A 16517-nucleotide genomic window follows, 5' to 3' on the forward strand; every position below is an offset into this window, starting at 1 on the left:
CCAAGGTGTACTTTTATCTTGCTTTTTCTTCTTCTACTTGGCCCAAGCTCGAAGAGCCAGTTTCTCCCACCTTTATTTTTTCAAATAAACTATGCACTGTTAAAAGAAAAAAATAAAATCTCTATATAAGTCAGGTGTGGTGGCACATGCCTATAAATCTAGCATTCGGGAGAGTGAGGCAGGAGGACCACCACAAGTTTGAGATCAGCCTGGGCAACATAGTGAGTTTAAGGCCAGCCTGAAATATATAGCGAGACCCTGTCTCAAAAAGAAAGAGAGAGAGAGAGAAGGGGGGGGGGGTTGTAAAATTTTAAGTTCTAAAACCACTCTTTGGGTTTGAATTTATTTTTAATTTTCTACAAGCCACCAAAATCAGCAAAAAAAAATTGTAAATGTACAGATGAGTTATTTCCTGATCATAATGTTGAGCATAATGAGTTTCTCCATTTACAATGGTCCAAATATTCAAGAAGCCATTCCTGAAAGTGGTTTCCCTAAGGACCCAATACAACAACACTAGGCTTTTTAAAAAAACAAAAAAACCCCCAAAAACACTCGGGGCCTAGAATCCTTTTATCTACTATAGTGTTTACTTATGTACAATGAATGTACATGCTACAAAAAACAAGTTCTGTATCCATACATAGATTTTTGTCTAAAGTTAGTATTATGGGCCTAGAAGAGTGGTTCAAAAGTAGAGTGCTTGGCTAGGCATGGTGGTGCACACCTATAATCCCAGCACTGGGGAGGCTGAGGCAGAAGAATCACCAAGAGTTCAAGGCCAGCCTGGGCTACACAGTGAGTTCAGGGCCAGCCTGAACTACAAAGGGAGACCCTGCCTCAAAAACAAAACGAAAAGTGAGTGCTTGCCTAGTATGTGCAAGGCCTTAGGTTCAATTCCCATCAAACACAATAAAATTAGGGCCGGGGATTTAGCTAGCTCAGTGGTTCCGCCGCCTGCCTCACATGTGTAAGGTCCTGAGTTCGATCCCCAGTACCAAAAAAAAAAGCACAATAAAATTAGTATTATGGCTAATTTCAATTAAGAAAGTTTATTTAATTTTAATTAGCTAATTTTATGGTTAAAAGGACATTGGGTGCACTTATTATGAAATGTTGATAATTATACATCCATGAAAAATGTGTATCTTCCCAAAAATACAGGAACTGCTTTACATAGTAAATGTGATTGTTTTTCTTTACAGATCTGATGTTTTTCACTAACTTACAAAAAGAGAATGTTAATTTTAACAAAAATATTAGAACTAGAAGCTACCTAGTATTTCTTCAACTCAGATCTAAATTCAAATATTATCACTTCAGACAAAACTTCCTAGATGACTCAATCTAAATAACCAGCCCCCAACTCCCTCTTTTTCCTTCTTAGAAATCAATCACTATTTGAAATTATCATGTTGGGCCAAGGATGTAGCTTAGTGGCACAGCACCTGCCCGGCAAGCTCGAGGCCCTGAGTTCAATCTCCGGTACAAAAAAAAAGAAAAAAGAAAAAAAGTATCGTGCTGATCAACTTCCCCCATCCATTTAGAATTAAGGCTCTAAAGGCAGGATTCTCTTCTGCCCTGTTTATCATTATATATCCTCAATACCTAGCACAGGGACCAGCACACAGTACGTGATCAGTGATATCGACTGAATGACAGGCTGATTATTGGAAGGAACCACCTATAAAACTTTCTTCTAGAAACAATTTCTTGACTATAGTTCTTTCAGAATAAAGAACCACTTAGAAGTATTATCATCAGTCCTTCTACAACCTTTTGGACTTAGAACTCTATCTACATGGATATTTTGACTATTCCTTGCCAACAAATTTGTAGCAACTACCAAACCTGTACTGTTAAACAAAATTTCCCAGTCTTATTCTTCTTTTTTTAGTACCAGGGATCGAACTCAGGTCCTTGCACTTGCGAAGCAGGCAGCGAAACCACTGAGCTAAATCCCCGGCCCTCCAGTCTTATTCTTACTATACCATTATAAGGACAAAAAAAAAAAAAATCTAACTGGGTGTTGTGGTACATATCTGTGATACCAGCACTTGGGAAGCTCAGGCAGGAGGACTGCCATGAGCTACATAGTGAGTTCAAGGCCAGCCTGAACTACACAGCAAGACTCTATCTCAAAAAAAAAAAAAAAAATCTAAAATATATCAAAGACAAAGGAATGGTCATTTTTTAGTCTTTTAAAAATACTATGTAAAAGGAGTCTTTAGTACTTACGGAATGCTTTGTCTATTCTCCACCCATTTGTTTTTTCTTCACGTTTAAATTTATTCTGTTAAATGACAACAAAAAACTTATTAAACAAGTAAAGATTTTTTAATTAGTAAATATTAAAGGAAACTTATGAATAACATGTTATTCTCTTCTAAATGGTGTATCTTGGCCAACAGTTAACTTAAAGCTTTAGCTTTTTAAAAATGAGGATGAAGCCAGGGATTTAGCTCAGTGGTTCCGCCACCTGCCTCGAAAGTGCAAGGACGGGAGTTCGATCCCTGGTACCAAAAAAACAAGAGGATGAAAGCTGGTGTGACAGCCTTGGACACATTTTTAAAACCTGGTATGGCTTGAACATATTCTAATGTATGGACACTGTTCATTTCCATGCTTTCCTTTTCTTTTTCTTTTTTTTTAATGGTTTGCTTTGGCAGACTATAGTATTTGTCTGTGACCTGTTTTTTGTTGCCATGCTTTATTTTTCTTCATAAAACTTATTACCATGATAGTGTCTCTCCATGGTAGCCCACCCTAGACTGTAGGGCATATTTTTTTTCTCCCTCTTCCCTACTTTTATTTGGCCCAAACTCCCTCCACACAGCCTGTTTTCTCTTACCTTTAATAAATGTGAAACTCTGCTGGTTGTTTTTCTTTTTAACTACCACGTAACACGTAAGTGTTCACAGAAAATCATATTTCTACCTTTAAAAAATTATTCTTTATATAGCTCCTCAAAAATTCACAAAGTTGCCTCCTCCAAAACAGACAGGCCACATCCACTAAATTAAATGTCCTGAGTGAAATGCTGACAAGCTTAAGGTATTATTCCATTCTAAAACACTGCTAGATCGTATTGCATCTAACTGGTAATATAATTCATAACAACTTAAAACTTGTTTGAAGAATGGATTGATATTAGTCACTGATTTCACAGCAGGAACCCTGTAAATCAAATTCCATGTTAGTAAAATAAATCTTGTAATTTCCACCTGCAACTGTTACCGATTTGTCCTATATATCTAAAAACTACCATAAACAACTTTAGCAGTGAACATAATGTAGGCATCAACTATCGGCAAGCACTGGACAATAGTCAGAGTGTAACAGACTGTACTACTAGAGGAAAGGAAAACACACCTGATGTACCTTTTCCCATGCAATTAACCAAGTAGAGGGCAGGGGAGGGGAGGGAAGAGGGAACAGGCAAGGGAAGAGTCAGAGAATCTTTTAAACTTTGGTTCTAGAGAAAAAGGAGCTGTGTAGAGCCCTCCCAAGCCTGGCTGAATACTACCTCATGAGTCCCTGGGCTAAACCTGAGTTGCATGTGAGCTCAAGGGCAGTAGAGAACCCTGCTCCAAGGACGAGAGCAGAAGGAAGATACTAGATGTGACATAACACAGCAAGAGAGAGTTCTGGGCCATGGTAATGGGAGGGTATTGTTAACACCTGGGCATTAACCTCAGACACCAGAAGGGCCTCTATGACAGATAAGGAACACAGCCTACACAGCACCCTTCTCAGCCAGGTTCTGATATGAGAATTAAGCCCTAATGCCCAAGCATCCTCTGTGTGTTGTGCATCACCTTCTCTTCCATGCGTCTTGAATGGTACTACTATAACCATTCTTAAGACAACATGGGAATTTAGCAAGTTGTTGAGAATGTCTCCACATAAAAAATACAAAGGGCTGGGGATGTAGCTCAGTGCGAAGGCCCCCAAGCACACTGAAAATAAATGCTCAAGAAGCTGAAACTGGAATGGTATTTGAAGAACCTACTGATAAGAAGTTTGAAAAAAAAGAAGATGGAAGAGAATTTGAAGAAAATGCTTATGGAAAAGATACTTAAAAAGGCGAGTTTGAAAAAGAGAGCAAAGATGACTGCCCTGAAAAAGAATCTGAAGAGGGCTGCCCCCAAGACAGTTTGAAGGAGTCTGCCATGAAAAGGTGTTTGAAGCCGGGCATGGTGGCACACACCTGTGATCCCAGTACTCGGAAGTTTGGGGCAGAAGGACTGCTGGGAGTTCAAGGCCAGCCTGGGCAACATAGTGAGACTTTGTCTTAAAAAAAAAACCCCAAAAAAAAGGAGTTTGAAGAGGGCAGTCCTAGAAAAGAACTGAAAGAGAATGGCTCCAAAAAACAATCTAAAAAGAAGAGACTCAAAAAAGGTTGTGAAAAAAACGGTCTTGGAACGAGTCTAAAGATGATGCCGACAAAGAGTCCAAAGGGAAGGACAACCCCAAAAAAGAAGAAGAAGAGTATGACCCCGAGAAGGAATCTGACAAAGACTGTTCTGAAAAATAGTCTGAAGACGGCCTGCAAAAAGAATTAGAAGAAAAGGGTCTCAAAGAAGATTTTGCGCAGCAGGCGGTGAAACCACTGAGCTAAATCCCCAGCCCTCAAAGAAGATTTTGATGAAAGTGGCTCTGACATGTAGCTTCCTGAAAACATTTTTTTTGGCACTGGGAATCGAACTTGGGACCTTGCGCTTGTGAGGCAGGTGATGAAACCACTGAGCTAAATCCCCAGCCCTCCTGAAAACATTTTTTAAAAAAACAGAAGAAAATGACATTGACAAATCAGAATTTGAAGGCTCCAAAAGAGTGTTAGATATGGAACACTTTGAGGGAGAGATGAAAAGAATGAAGAGGAAATATGTGATAAGGTTTTTGATGATGAGTCAGATGAGAAAGAGGATAAGGAAAATACAGACAGAAGAGAGCATGAAGATGCTGATGAAAAAGAGGAAGAAGATGACACAGATGAAGGATGAAGTTGTTTGAAGACTCAGATGAAAAGAAAGATGAACAAGATGCAGATGAAGATGAAGATGGAAGTGGAAAGTTAAGATGACAACTCCTCTGAGTTTGAGGAGGAGGAGGATTCCAACGGTGTCTGAAGATCTGATGAAAGGAGGACTCTGGGGAATGTAAAGGGAGAGGGGCCTCTGTCCATAGGCAGCAGCATTGTTCTCAGCAGTGATGATAATGACGATGACGATATCTAATCCTTGCTTCTTAGACAGAGTCTCCATCTCCATTTGCCTGTGCTTCATGGTCATTACTAGCAGTGTTACATGAACATGTGCAATAGAGGGAAGCTTTTCAGATTAATGCATCAAAGTTTTTTCATTGTTACCTATACCTAATTATTTTAAATATATATTAATTGGCTGTTCAGTTAAACCTGATATAATGCAAATAAACTGTATATTTGTCCTTTTGTCAACATTTGGTAAGTGCATACAGAATAATATTTTTTAAAGTATCCTGACTGAAGTTTGTGATATTCAAAAACAAAAAGTTGGTAATATATAGAAACTGAAAAAAAAGCCTCAAAAATTTTCAAAACTATTAAAATCTTATAGATTATATTGACATTCAAAATGGAATTAAGTCAGAATATTTAGTAAGTTTCCAATGTTTAGAAATGAAACAACACACCTCTAAGTAACTGATGGGTCAAGAAAAAAGATAAAAGGGAAACTAGAACAACATATCAAAATCTGTGGAATCAGTTAAAAGAATGTTTAGAAGGAAATGTATAGCTTTAAATATCTACTTTTTTTAAAAATGAAGGCTTTACTTTTTTTTTTTTTTTTTTGGTACCAGGGATCAAACATGGGTCCTTGTGCTTGCAAGGCAGGTAGCAGAAAAACTGAGCTAAATCCTCGGCCCAAAAATGAAGGCTTTAAAACCAATACTAGAAATATTCATTTTAAGAAACCAGAAAAACAAAAGATTTAAGCACAAAGTAAATAGAAGAGGGTCAGGGATTTAGCTCAGTGGTTGCACTGCTTGCCTCGCAAGCGCAAGAACGCAAATTGGATCCCCGGTATCAAAAAAAAAAAAAAAAAAGTAAATAGAAGAAGTACTAAGGAATTAGACTATCTCAAAAAAATAAAACGGGCTGGCAATGTAGCTCAGTGAGCTCAATCCTCACCACCACACACACAAAAAGCTAACAATGACATTAATAAAAGTTGGTTCATTAGAAAGATTTTGAGGTTTAGTGCCCCCAAAACAAATAAAAAATTTAAAAAGAAGTTAATAAACCCTTAGCAAGATATATATGGAAAAACAATGACAAAACAAATTATCAGAGGGCCAGGGATTTAGCTCAGTGGCACTGCACCTGCCTCACAAGCACAAGATCCTGAGTTTGATCCCTGGTACCAAAAAGAAAACAAAAAAAAAATTATCAGAGAGTTATCATTATTGATCCTATAAAATGATAATGGAATTAAATTTAACAGCCTAGCATCAAAATTGATACAAGAAAAAACTGAAAATTTGTCTGGTTTTGCTTTTTTGAGATGGAGGTCTCTATTTTTCAGGCTGGCCTTGAACTCCTGGGCTCAAGCAATCCTTGTGCTTCAGCCTACAAACTAGCAAGTACCACAGGTGCATGACACCAGCACCTAGCTGAAGCTAAAGGCCTGAATACCCCTATCTATATTTTTAAAATTGAAATTGTAATCTAAACTCTTCTCCCAAAGAAAATTACCAGACTAGAAGGTTTTACTGGTGAGTTCTATCCAACATCAAAGGAGAAACAGTACTAATCTTAAATTCAAAATCCAAACCAGGAATACTCCAATGCATTGTCTATGATCAAAATGCTTCATACCAAAACAGGACAAAGACATTAAAAGAAAATTACAAGTTCTTCAACTTCAGTGCTTGGAAAAACTGCATTTTGGGGCCCAATGCTAAGAGCTATAGAAAAGGTCATGAGACCACAATTCAGAAGAAAGGAACAGAGCTAAGCAATAGAAAAAACAGTCTCGATACTGATGTAGTGGTCTACAGCAATCATCTAGAAAGTACTGAATGTTTTATAGGAGAGTTTATTACCTCCATGGGCTTAATTATAGAGCAGGTGATGTGAGACCACATGGAAGGATCATGCGGCCTTCCATTTAAAGGAAGAACATAAGGAGGACTGGTTACAAAATAAAATTCCTGGAGTAAATGGAAAATGAGAAATTCTCACAGAATGCAGAGGAAAAGGCCAAAGAAATTAAGATGAGAAAAGAGAAAAAAAGGAGAAATGCAGAGGGGCTGTCCAGGACATACAATCTACGTGCAAACAAAGAACAAACCAAATAAAGCTGAAGCAATAATTACGGAACTAACTGAGGAAAACTTTCCGGGTTGAAGAATGAAATAGGTTTGCAAATGAAGAGGGCTCACAGGGTACTTTTAAAATTTAGTGAAAAGAAAGCAACACCTAGAAATACCCTTGAAACTTTTTTAAATTTAAAGGATTAAAAAAAAATTTACAAGTATCCAGGCAGAAAGCAAGTTACCTATAAATGGCCAAAAATCACACCGAGCTCAGATTTTCCTCTTACAATTCTAAACGGCAGAAGACAAGGGAACATCTACAGAGTTTTATGGGAAAATAATTCTGAACCAAGAATTACATACTCTGCCAAGTTAGTATTTGTATATGAAGGCAACTGGAAGTCATTCTCAGATACCGAGGGGTTAAGAAAGTATATCGACCAAGAACCTTCTCTGAAAGTTTTGCTGATTTAATGCAGCCAACAGAAAAAGTAAAAAGTATAGGGAGATAACTGTATGAAAGATTTGATGGTTAAAACTATAATTGTTACATACAAGGTAATAAACGTAAATGCAAAATAGATTTGTAAGGTAGACCTAAAATTTTCAGTTTATGTAGTTTTAAACTGTCAAAGTACATGTCAAATATTCAGTGTATTCGTCAAATAAACACTATTTTAAAAAAAGAAAAAGATAATTACAAAGGCTAGGGGTGTGCCATGGCAATACAAATATTTAAGAATGAGCTTAATCCCCAGCACTTTTATTTAAAAGAAAATGTAAAATTACAAACCAATATCCCTCATGAACAAAGACATTAAAAATCCTCAAGACAATAGACCAAAATTCAGAAACATATAAAAAGAATATAGTATAAGCAAGCAAAGTTGATCCCAGGAAAATAGGGTTAGTTCAACATTTGAAAAATCAACGGGATGTAATACAGTCCATTTTCATTTTTCTACATTTTTCCCAAAGATCTGCTGGAACTACACTTACACTAACCTTTTGAGGAAAGAGTCTGAATGACTTCTGAGAAAAATACTCCAGTGACAAACTTATTATTAACTACTCAGATTACAGATCATCAATTTCTAGCCTTCACAATAATTTAACATTTTGTTCTTTTATTAGAGTTCAACATTACAAAATGAACATAAAGAATATAGGCAGTTTCTCACATCTTGCAGAAATAAAATGTAAGTAAGGCTACTTCATCATACTGTCCAATGCCCATCACATAATGTCCCCAGGCAATCAATCGTGCCTAGTATAGTTCTAAACAGAAAATATCGTCTTCCCTATTGTTTATTGCTAACGTAATAAGCAGGATGGGGTAGGAAATGAAGGGGAAGACCACGGCTGAGTAAAGATTTTACTATGCATTGAGAATGCACTATGGCATGGCAACATTGTGTGATAGCAGTCAGATGTACTCCAACCCAGGAAACTAGTATAAAGTCTCCTAGCAAAGACACAGGAAAAGCTCATGTTCTCAGGCATATCCCAGATGTAATGCCACCACTGCTGTTAATCCTCCCAGTGGCTGCCCAAAGGTAAGGTAGTCTAGGAGAGCAACAGCTAGCTCAGTTGTGGATAACTTAGAATTAGTCTCTTTATGCCATCCTAGGAAAATTCAGGAGAGCAATGGCACATAATAGTAAAAAAAAAAACATGGACTGTGATTTAAATAAAAGTTAAAAAAAAATGAGCGAGGAGTCATGGCACACATCTGTAATCCCAGCACTGAAGAGGCTGAGGCAAGATGATCCCAAGTTTGAGTCCTCCCAAGGCAAACAAGATCCTATCTCAAAATTTAAAAAACTTTAAAAAGCACTCAGAAAATAAATAAAAATTTTAAAGTGCCCTACTACCACACTAGAAAAAAAGGAGGGGGGTAGTATATACCTACAAACTCAAGTATTCAGTAGGCTAAGACAGAAAGATCACAACTTCAAGGCCATCCTGGAAAATTTAGCAGGACATTATCTCAAATTTCTTTTAGGAAGAGCTAGGAGCCAGGAATGGTGGCACACACCTGTAATCCCAACATTCAGGAGGTTGAGGCAAGAGACTGCCACAAGTTCGAGGCCAGCTTGGGCTACATAGTGAGTTCAAGGCCAGTCTGAACTACATAGGAAAACTCTGTTTAAAAGAAAAAAAAGAGCTAGGGTCCAGGCCTGGTGGCACATGCTTCTAATACTATGCTAGTATTCTAGGAGGCTGAGGCAGGAGGGAATGCAAATTCAAGCCCAGCCTGGGCAATTTAGTGACTAGGCAAGATCCTATCTCAAAATAAAAAATTTTAAAAAGGGACTGGGACATAACTCAGTGCTAAGACCCTAGATTCAGTCCTCCACACTGCAAAAAAAGGGAGGGGGGTGTTGAGGGGGGTGCTAGGAAAATGAATCAGTAGGCCCAGCTTGGGCCCTACTCCAATCTCCAGTATCCACCCACCCCACCCCAAATAATATTAACAACGTTTGGTCTCTTTTCAATCAACAAATGTGATGAGATTACTTTACCTTAATTTCTATCCTTGCTCTGTGAGGAAAAAGTTGTCCAATCATAGAAAAGTCAGTTCCTACCATGCTGATGGCTAGAAAGAACATATCTGTTTCTGTAAAAATAAGATTTAAAATCACTGAAAATTAATCTTTTCAGAGGAAATAAATCTACGTAAGTATATATGAAGTAAAAAATATAAATTTCAAGGAGCCAGGGATTTAGCTCAGTGGTTCCAGTGCCTGCCACGCAAGCGCAAGGTCCCAAGTTCGAACCCTAGTACCAATCAATCAATCAATCAATTTCACAGTACTTAATTTTACTAGAAAGAACTGCATGGAATATCTTAAAACATTTTTTTAATATAGTATAAGAAATATTCATGCTCAAAATCAAAACAGCCAGAATTTATTAAAAAGACTTTCTGTTATCTAGTCTCATTTGAAATGCCTAGAAAATTGTCAGTCATTGCAATTGTATCATTATACATGCAACTAAGATGTACTATGTAAAAAGAAAGTAGCTAGAAAATACACAAAAAACTTATAAAGTCATCTCAGAAGAACAGAATTGGTGGAGTCAGCAAATTAGAATCTTTCTTTTTGCTTTGTATTCTTTTGTCATGTTTGAACTTTTTTCCCAAAATGTCTTCTTTTTTTTTTGGTACTGGGGATCGAACTCGGGTTCTTCTGCTTGCGAGGCAGGGGATGGAACCACTGAGCTAAGTCCCCAGCCCCCCAAAATGTCATTTTTTATCATAAAAGGTTGGGCTGGGGATTTAGCTCAGTGGTTCTGCCGCCTCCCTTGCAAGCACAAGGACCTGAGTTCGATCCCTGGTACCAAAATAAAGGTCACTAATAAGAAGTGCCATGCAGTTACTGTGTCCTTTGTTTCTTGACATTTCATCTATAGAAACTTTTATACAATGCTATCTAAATTAGAACATTATGACCATTAGAAATTATTGTTAATTTTTCATTTAAATGGTTTTGCTTGGTAGGACTTGAGGGGAAGATTCCAGCAGAAAATGACCAAAGAGCTAATTTCTTTAAAAGATTATTTTTATTAGTATCATTTGTTTAGAGTTGGTACAAGTACATAACACATCTTAATTCTCTTTTGTTTTGTTTTGTTTTTGGTACCAGGGATTGAACTTACTAGGACCTTGCGCTTTCGAGGCAGGCACTGTGCCACTGAGCTAAATCCCTGGCCCCACATCTTAATTCTTTTTCATCATCATCCCCTCCATTCTCTCACCATTCCCTTTTCTAAGATAAAGTCAAGAGACATAGTTCCACGGTGGGGGCAGGTAGGGGTGCCAATAAAATTAGCTAGAAAGAAACCACAGTACTTTATATTTATTTGCTTAGGGAGGACCTTAAGTCAGAAAGATAAAGCGATTCATTTCAAATAAATAACTCACATAATTTTTAATGAAAATTAGTTACCTTTATTTGACCATGGTTTGGAGTAATAGTTTTTCCTAAAGCTGGAATATGTAGTTGTAGAACCACACTCAAATATAGGATCATTTTCCTCAACAACACATGGGCCTTTTGTCCTTAAAACTTCCACAGTTAAACTGAAAGAAACACATTTTCAAATATATCCACAGCAAAAAAAAAGAAACAAACAATAAATGATATTTAGAGAACTAGTGATCAGCTGAGAGCGGCGTGGGGTTCAGCAGGCTGGGCCTCGGGACTCAGTTGTGGCGCGCTGCCTGAGCGACGGCGTGCTCCATGGGCAGCAGCCAGGGTCGCAATGACAGACTACAGCGAGGAGCAGCAAAACGAGCTGGAGGCTCTGAAGTCTATCTACCCCAACTCCTTCACAGTATTATCAGAAAATCCACCCAGCTTCACCATCACTGTGACATCTGAGGCTGGAGAAAATGATGAAACTGTCCAGACTACCCTCAAGTTTACATACAGTGAAAAATACCCAGATGAAGCTCCTCTTTATGAAATATTTTCCCAGGAAAACCTAGAAGATAATGATATCATAGACATTTTAAAATTATTAACATTACAGGCTGAGGAAAATCTTGGTGGGGTCATGATCTTTACTCTAGTGACAGCAGTGCAAGAAAAATTAAATGAAATAGTAGATCATATAAAAAAGAGAAGAGAGGAAAAAAAGAAACTAAAAGAAAAAGAAGCAGGGCCGGGGATTTAGCTCAGTGGTTTCGCTGCCTGCTGAGCAAGCACAAGGACCCGAGTTTGATCCCCGGTACCAAAAAAAAAAAAAAAAAAAGAAGCAGAAGAAGCAGAGAAGCAATTATTCCACAGCACCCCTGTTACAACTGAGAATTTCTTATGCTGGAAAGCCAAGTTTGATGCAGAACTCTTGGAAAATAAAAAGAAACGGATAAAAGAAGAAGAGCAAGCAGGAAAAAATAAATTAAGTGGCAAACAGCTGTTTGAAACCGATCATAATCTTGACACATCTGATATCCAGTTCTTGGAGGATGCTAGAAATAATGTGGAAGTAGATGAGTCTTTGTTCCAGGAACTGGATGACTTGGAGCTGGAGGATGTTGAGGACGACCCAGACTACAACCCTGCTGACCCAGGGAGTGACTCAGAGGACTGGTGCACCATCTTTGGAGAGCTCCATAGCCACAGCATCTGTGGCTGAGCGGAGAGGCTTTTAATTTTTCTTTCTTTTTTTTCTAAGAAAAAATAACTCTCAGGAGAATATTCTTCTGATAACTTTCACCATTGAACTTAATAAACTGACCATAAAACTTCAAGATTAAAAAATAAATAAATGATATTTAAATAGTTATTTTTAAAATTTCCAATGGCAATCATATGAAAAGTATAATGTATATTTTTTAAAATAGTAATGCACATTTGAAATGTGAGCACTTTCTACATACCTACTAATTTTCACCTAAAATGTAATTCCTTGTTTTCAAAATCCATAAAATCAATCCAAAATTTACAAAATATCTTCAGGCCACTTAAAATATTTGTTTCATCGACTTCTAGATATTTAGTATTATTATCATGTGAGGCACAATGGAATACTGAGACATAAGCATGTTATGTAAAAAAAAAAAAAGAGGTTACTTGTCCTGTGGTACCCAGAATCAAGTCTAGGGCCACTGTACCACTAAGCTACAACCTCAGCACTTTTTCTTTTTCCTTCAGAGACAGGGTCTCACTAAGTGGTCCATGTGGGAGTTGACCTTGCAATCCTCCAGCCTCAGCCTCCCAAAGTGCTGAGATTATAGGCATGAGCCACAGTGCTCAGCAATCTATTGTATTTATATTTTGGCAGTCAAAGCAATTAAATATGCTTTTAACTATTTAAAAATCAGCAAAAATATCATCACAAACTAATGAAAAATAACATATAAAAACAATTATTAAGGACCCGAGTTCGATCCCCGGTACCAAAAAAAAAAAAAATTATTAAGGTTCAGGATTTAGCTCAGTGGTGCCGGGGTCGAGCCTGCCTTGTAAGTGCAAGGTCCTGAGTTCAATCCCCAGTACCAGTAAAAAAAAAAAATTATTATTAGCAGTATTACATTTATGTTCCACTATCATAAAATTTAAATGCTTAAATATTTTTACTAATTTAACACATTCACAACAGGACCATAATTCGTATGTCTCACTGCCAGGCAGCTTGAACCATTAGTGGTACCTGCATGACTGTTTCATTGAGCAACTTTTTTTTTGGTACCGGGGATCGAACTCAGGACCTTGTGCTTGCAAGGCAGGCACAGTGCCATGGAGCTAAATTCCTGGCCTCTCATTGGGCAACTGTTTATTAATTTTATTAGCGAAAAAACCCATTAAAGTGATTAGATCCATTTGTACCACCAGCGGCACAAGCTGCCCAATCAAGCCAGCAGGAAAATGTTAAACTATCAAAACACTTGAGGGCCAGGGATTTAGCTCAACGGCGCCTCACCCTCAGTTTGATCCCCGGTACCAAGAAAAAAAAAACACTTTAAACGGGCATGGTGGCATAGGCCTACAGTCCCAGCTTCTTGGGAAGCCAAGACAAGAGGATCACAAGTTTGAAGCCTACCCAGGCAATTTGGCAGGACTCTAACTCAAAAATAAAATGTTTTAAAAGGTGCTGTAGCTCATTGGTAGAATGCTTGCTTAGCTATGCAAGACTCTGCATTCAATCCCCAATATAAAAACAACAGTAACAACAATAACAAAAGACTTTCTATTCCTTTTTTATTTTTTTCTGGTTTTTTGAGATAGGGTCTCACTGTGTACTTTAGGCTGACCTTGAACTCACTATGTGGCCCAGGCTCGCCTCAAACTCACCCCAATCTTTCTGCCTCAGCCTCCCAAGTGCTAGGATTACAGGTGTGTCCCACCATGCCTGGCCATTCCTCTTTATTTACTTATTAATTTATCTTGTTTTTAAAAATATATACATTAGAAAGACAACTACATTCCACAATGCCAAATATAAGGAATTTAATGTTATAATTTACAAATTAAACCAGAAGGTAAATTAAACTTCATCATAACAAAAAATCATAAAATATGTTAAGCCTATGTTTCATTATACACCCATTAGTTTTCACTGCACACGAAAATATGGTGTTAGTTAATGTGAAAATTTGAATACTGACTTCAAGACTGAGTCCACCCTAGAAATCTACTCTCAGTAGAGAACAGCATGTGACTAGCTCAGCAGTGAGATTCAATTATCAGTTAAATGATGGTGTTATGGGTTGGGGGTTAGGCTCAGTGGTGCCATAAATGCCTAGCAAGTGCAAGGTCCTGAGTTTGATTCCCAGTGAGGGGGATGGACAATGGTGTCAGGTTTATGGATGAGAGGGCAGCAGTATCATCTCTTCATACAAAACACATAATTGTGGGGGCCAGGGATTTAGCTCAGTGGTTCTGCCACTTGCTTCACAAGCACAAGGACCCAAGTTCGATCCCCAGTACCAAAAAAAAAAAAAAAACCACATAATTGCTAAAAATTATAAATAAATCTAGTCTACTTTCCTGTTTACAACATTCATGATGCAAATATATATAGTGGAGTCTAAATGATAATGACAAATTCAAAAACAGGATCTCTCTCCTTAGACAAGGCGTGCTTATTCTCATGAAACCACAATCTCTGTTTCACTGTCACTGTCTGTCTGTTTGTCTGTCTCTCTCCATCTCTCTCTTACCTTTCTTCATCCAAAATAATAGAACCATCTTCAGCCACTTTCACTTGAGGAACCAGCAATGGCCCATCATCTGTCTCTTCTTCTGCTGCTTCATAATCCTCAGCATCAAGAGCACTCTTACTTTCTTGCCTACTAAATAGAAAGATAAGTTAATTCATACAGATATGAACAGTGTGTTTCTGGGCACTATAAGCGTAGCTCAGTGGTACAGTGTATCCTTCAGCATGTACAAGGCCCAGGTTCTATTTACAACACCAAAAACAATAATAAATGAAAAAGAAAAAACACCTCACATTGCATTATGCTAGTACATCTCTTCAGTAACTTTTAATTTCGGCTATTTACTCACCCCACCTTACTCTTTTTTCCTGACAGTGACACCTACCACACATACACAAGTTTCCTGAGTATTATAAACTTTAAAATAAGTAACCACAATTTAACCTTCAGCTATTTCCAACTTTTCTTATAACCTAAGTGAAAATACAATGTGCTGTTGAGGAGAAATCTGTAAGATTTTCTCAAATTTTATTTGGTAGTATTTAGTAAAAAACTTTTACACTCTTAAGAGATGGCGCTGGAGTTGCAGCTCAGGGGCAGAGCACTTGCCTGGCACGCAAAAGGCCTTGGGTTTGATCCCCAGCACTAGAAAAGGTAAATAAAATAAAACAGAAATAAATGGTCATCTTTTCTACCTTAACATCGTAATAAGTAAACCATCCAATTATTATGGAATTAACAATAACAATCCTTCAAGTTACCTAGTACTAGTTTCCAGATCATTTTATTAACTCTTCAGAGCAACTCTTCAGAATAAGAATGTTCATAACTCATTCGAACCTTAGAGAACATGAGTAACTTTTACTCTAGACTACACAACAACAGAGCAAAAAGCCAAAGACAGTTTTTCTTTTTTCTTTTAAAGAAGAGTATTTGGGGCCGGGGATTTAGCTCAGTGGTTCCAGCACCTGCCTGGCAAACACAAGGTCTTGAGTTCAATTCCCAGTACCAAAAAACAAATTAAAATTAAAATTAAAATTAAATCAAATGTAATCTGACTACTATAGGAAACACCATTTGATTTCATTTTTTAAAAAACATACCCATAATTGGATTAGGGCTGTAGCTCAGTGGTAGAGTACTTGCTTAGCATGAGCAAGAATGAGTTCAATCCTCAGCAGCAAGAAAAAAAAGTATCCATAATAGAATCTTTTCAAAAAAGAATAAGATAAGATGCTTACTCTTTTGCCTGGACTGGAGTCAATGGTTTTTCAGTTTTCTTTTCCTGTTCCAGTGAAGAACTATTAAACACAAATAACAAAATATTTTTAAATAAATATTAATTTATATCTTATTTATTCTATGTGTAGGCAAGAAGGAAATTATCTTAACTTCAACGTGTTTGTTTTTTCCGTTGAACTTAAATAATGATGTGATCCAACAACCAATTTTTCAGTCATGGCTGAGGAATTAGCACAGTGCATGCTTAGCATGAACAACACTCTGGGCTCAATCAATATCCACCTCAAAAAAAAAAAAAAAA

General features: G+C 37.3%; 1 protein-coding gene and 1 pseudogene across 13 annotated transcripts in view; one reads left to right on the forward strand and one right to left on the reverse strand.

Moving 5' to 3' along the window:
• Bdp1 (BDP1 general transcription factor IIIB subunit) overlaps positions 1-16517 on the reverse strand; it is a 112695-nt gene that overhangs the window by 73647 nt on the left and 22531 nt on the right. For 8 of the 13 annotated variants that reach the window (XM_087203182.1, XM_087203181.1, XM_087203187.1 and 5 more), the window contains 6 exons: positions 16216-16275; positions 15584-15619; positions 14975-15103; positions 11256-11389; positions 9828-9922; positions 2239-2293 (listed from right to left, as the gene is read on the reverse strand). In XM_087203182.1, coding sequence (XP_087059308.1) covers positions 2239-2293; positions 9828-9922; positions 11256-11389; positions 14975-15103; positions 15584-15619; positions 16216-16275 — 509 coding nt within the window. Of the gene's footprint in view, positions 1-2238; positions 2294-9827; positions 9923-11255; positions 11390-14974; positions 15107-15583; positions 15620-16215; positions 16276-16517 lie in introns of all 13 variants that reach the window. The other 5 variants (XM_021250701.2, XM_021250697.2, XM_021250699.2 and 2 more) reach the window with 3 other exon arrangements.
• On the forward strand, positions 11537-12447 carry LOC147820895 (RWD domain-containing protein 1 pseudogene; annotated as a pseudogene).

The sequence above is a fragment of the Heterocephalus glaber genome, unplaced genomic scaffold (genome assembly GCF_053883595.1).
Source record: "Heterocephalus glaber isolate CG9 unplaced genomic scaffold, H.glaber_assembly_v1.0 deba00001788, whole genome shotgun sequence".
Lineage (NCBI taxonomy): Eukaryota > Metazoa > Chordata > Mammalia > Rodentia > Bathyergidae > Heterocephalus > Heterocephalus glaber.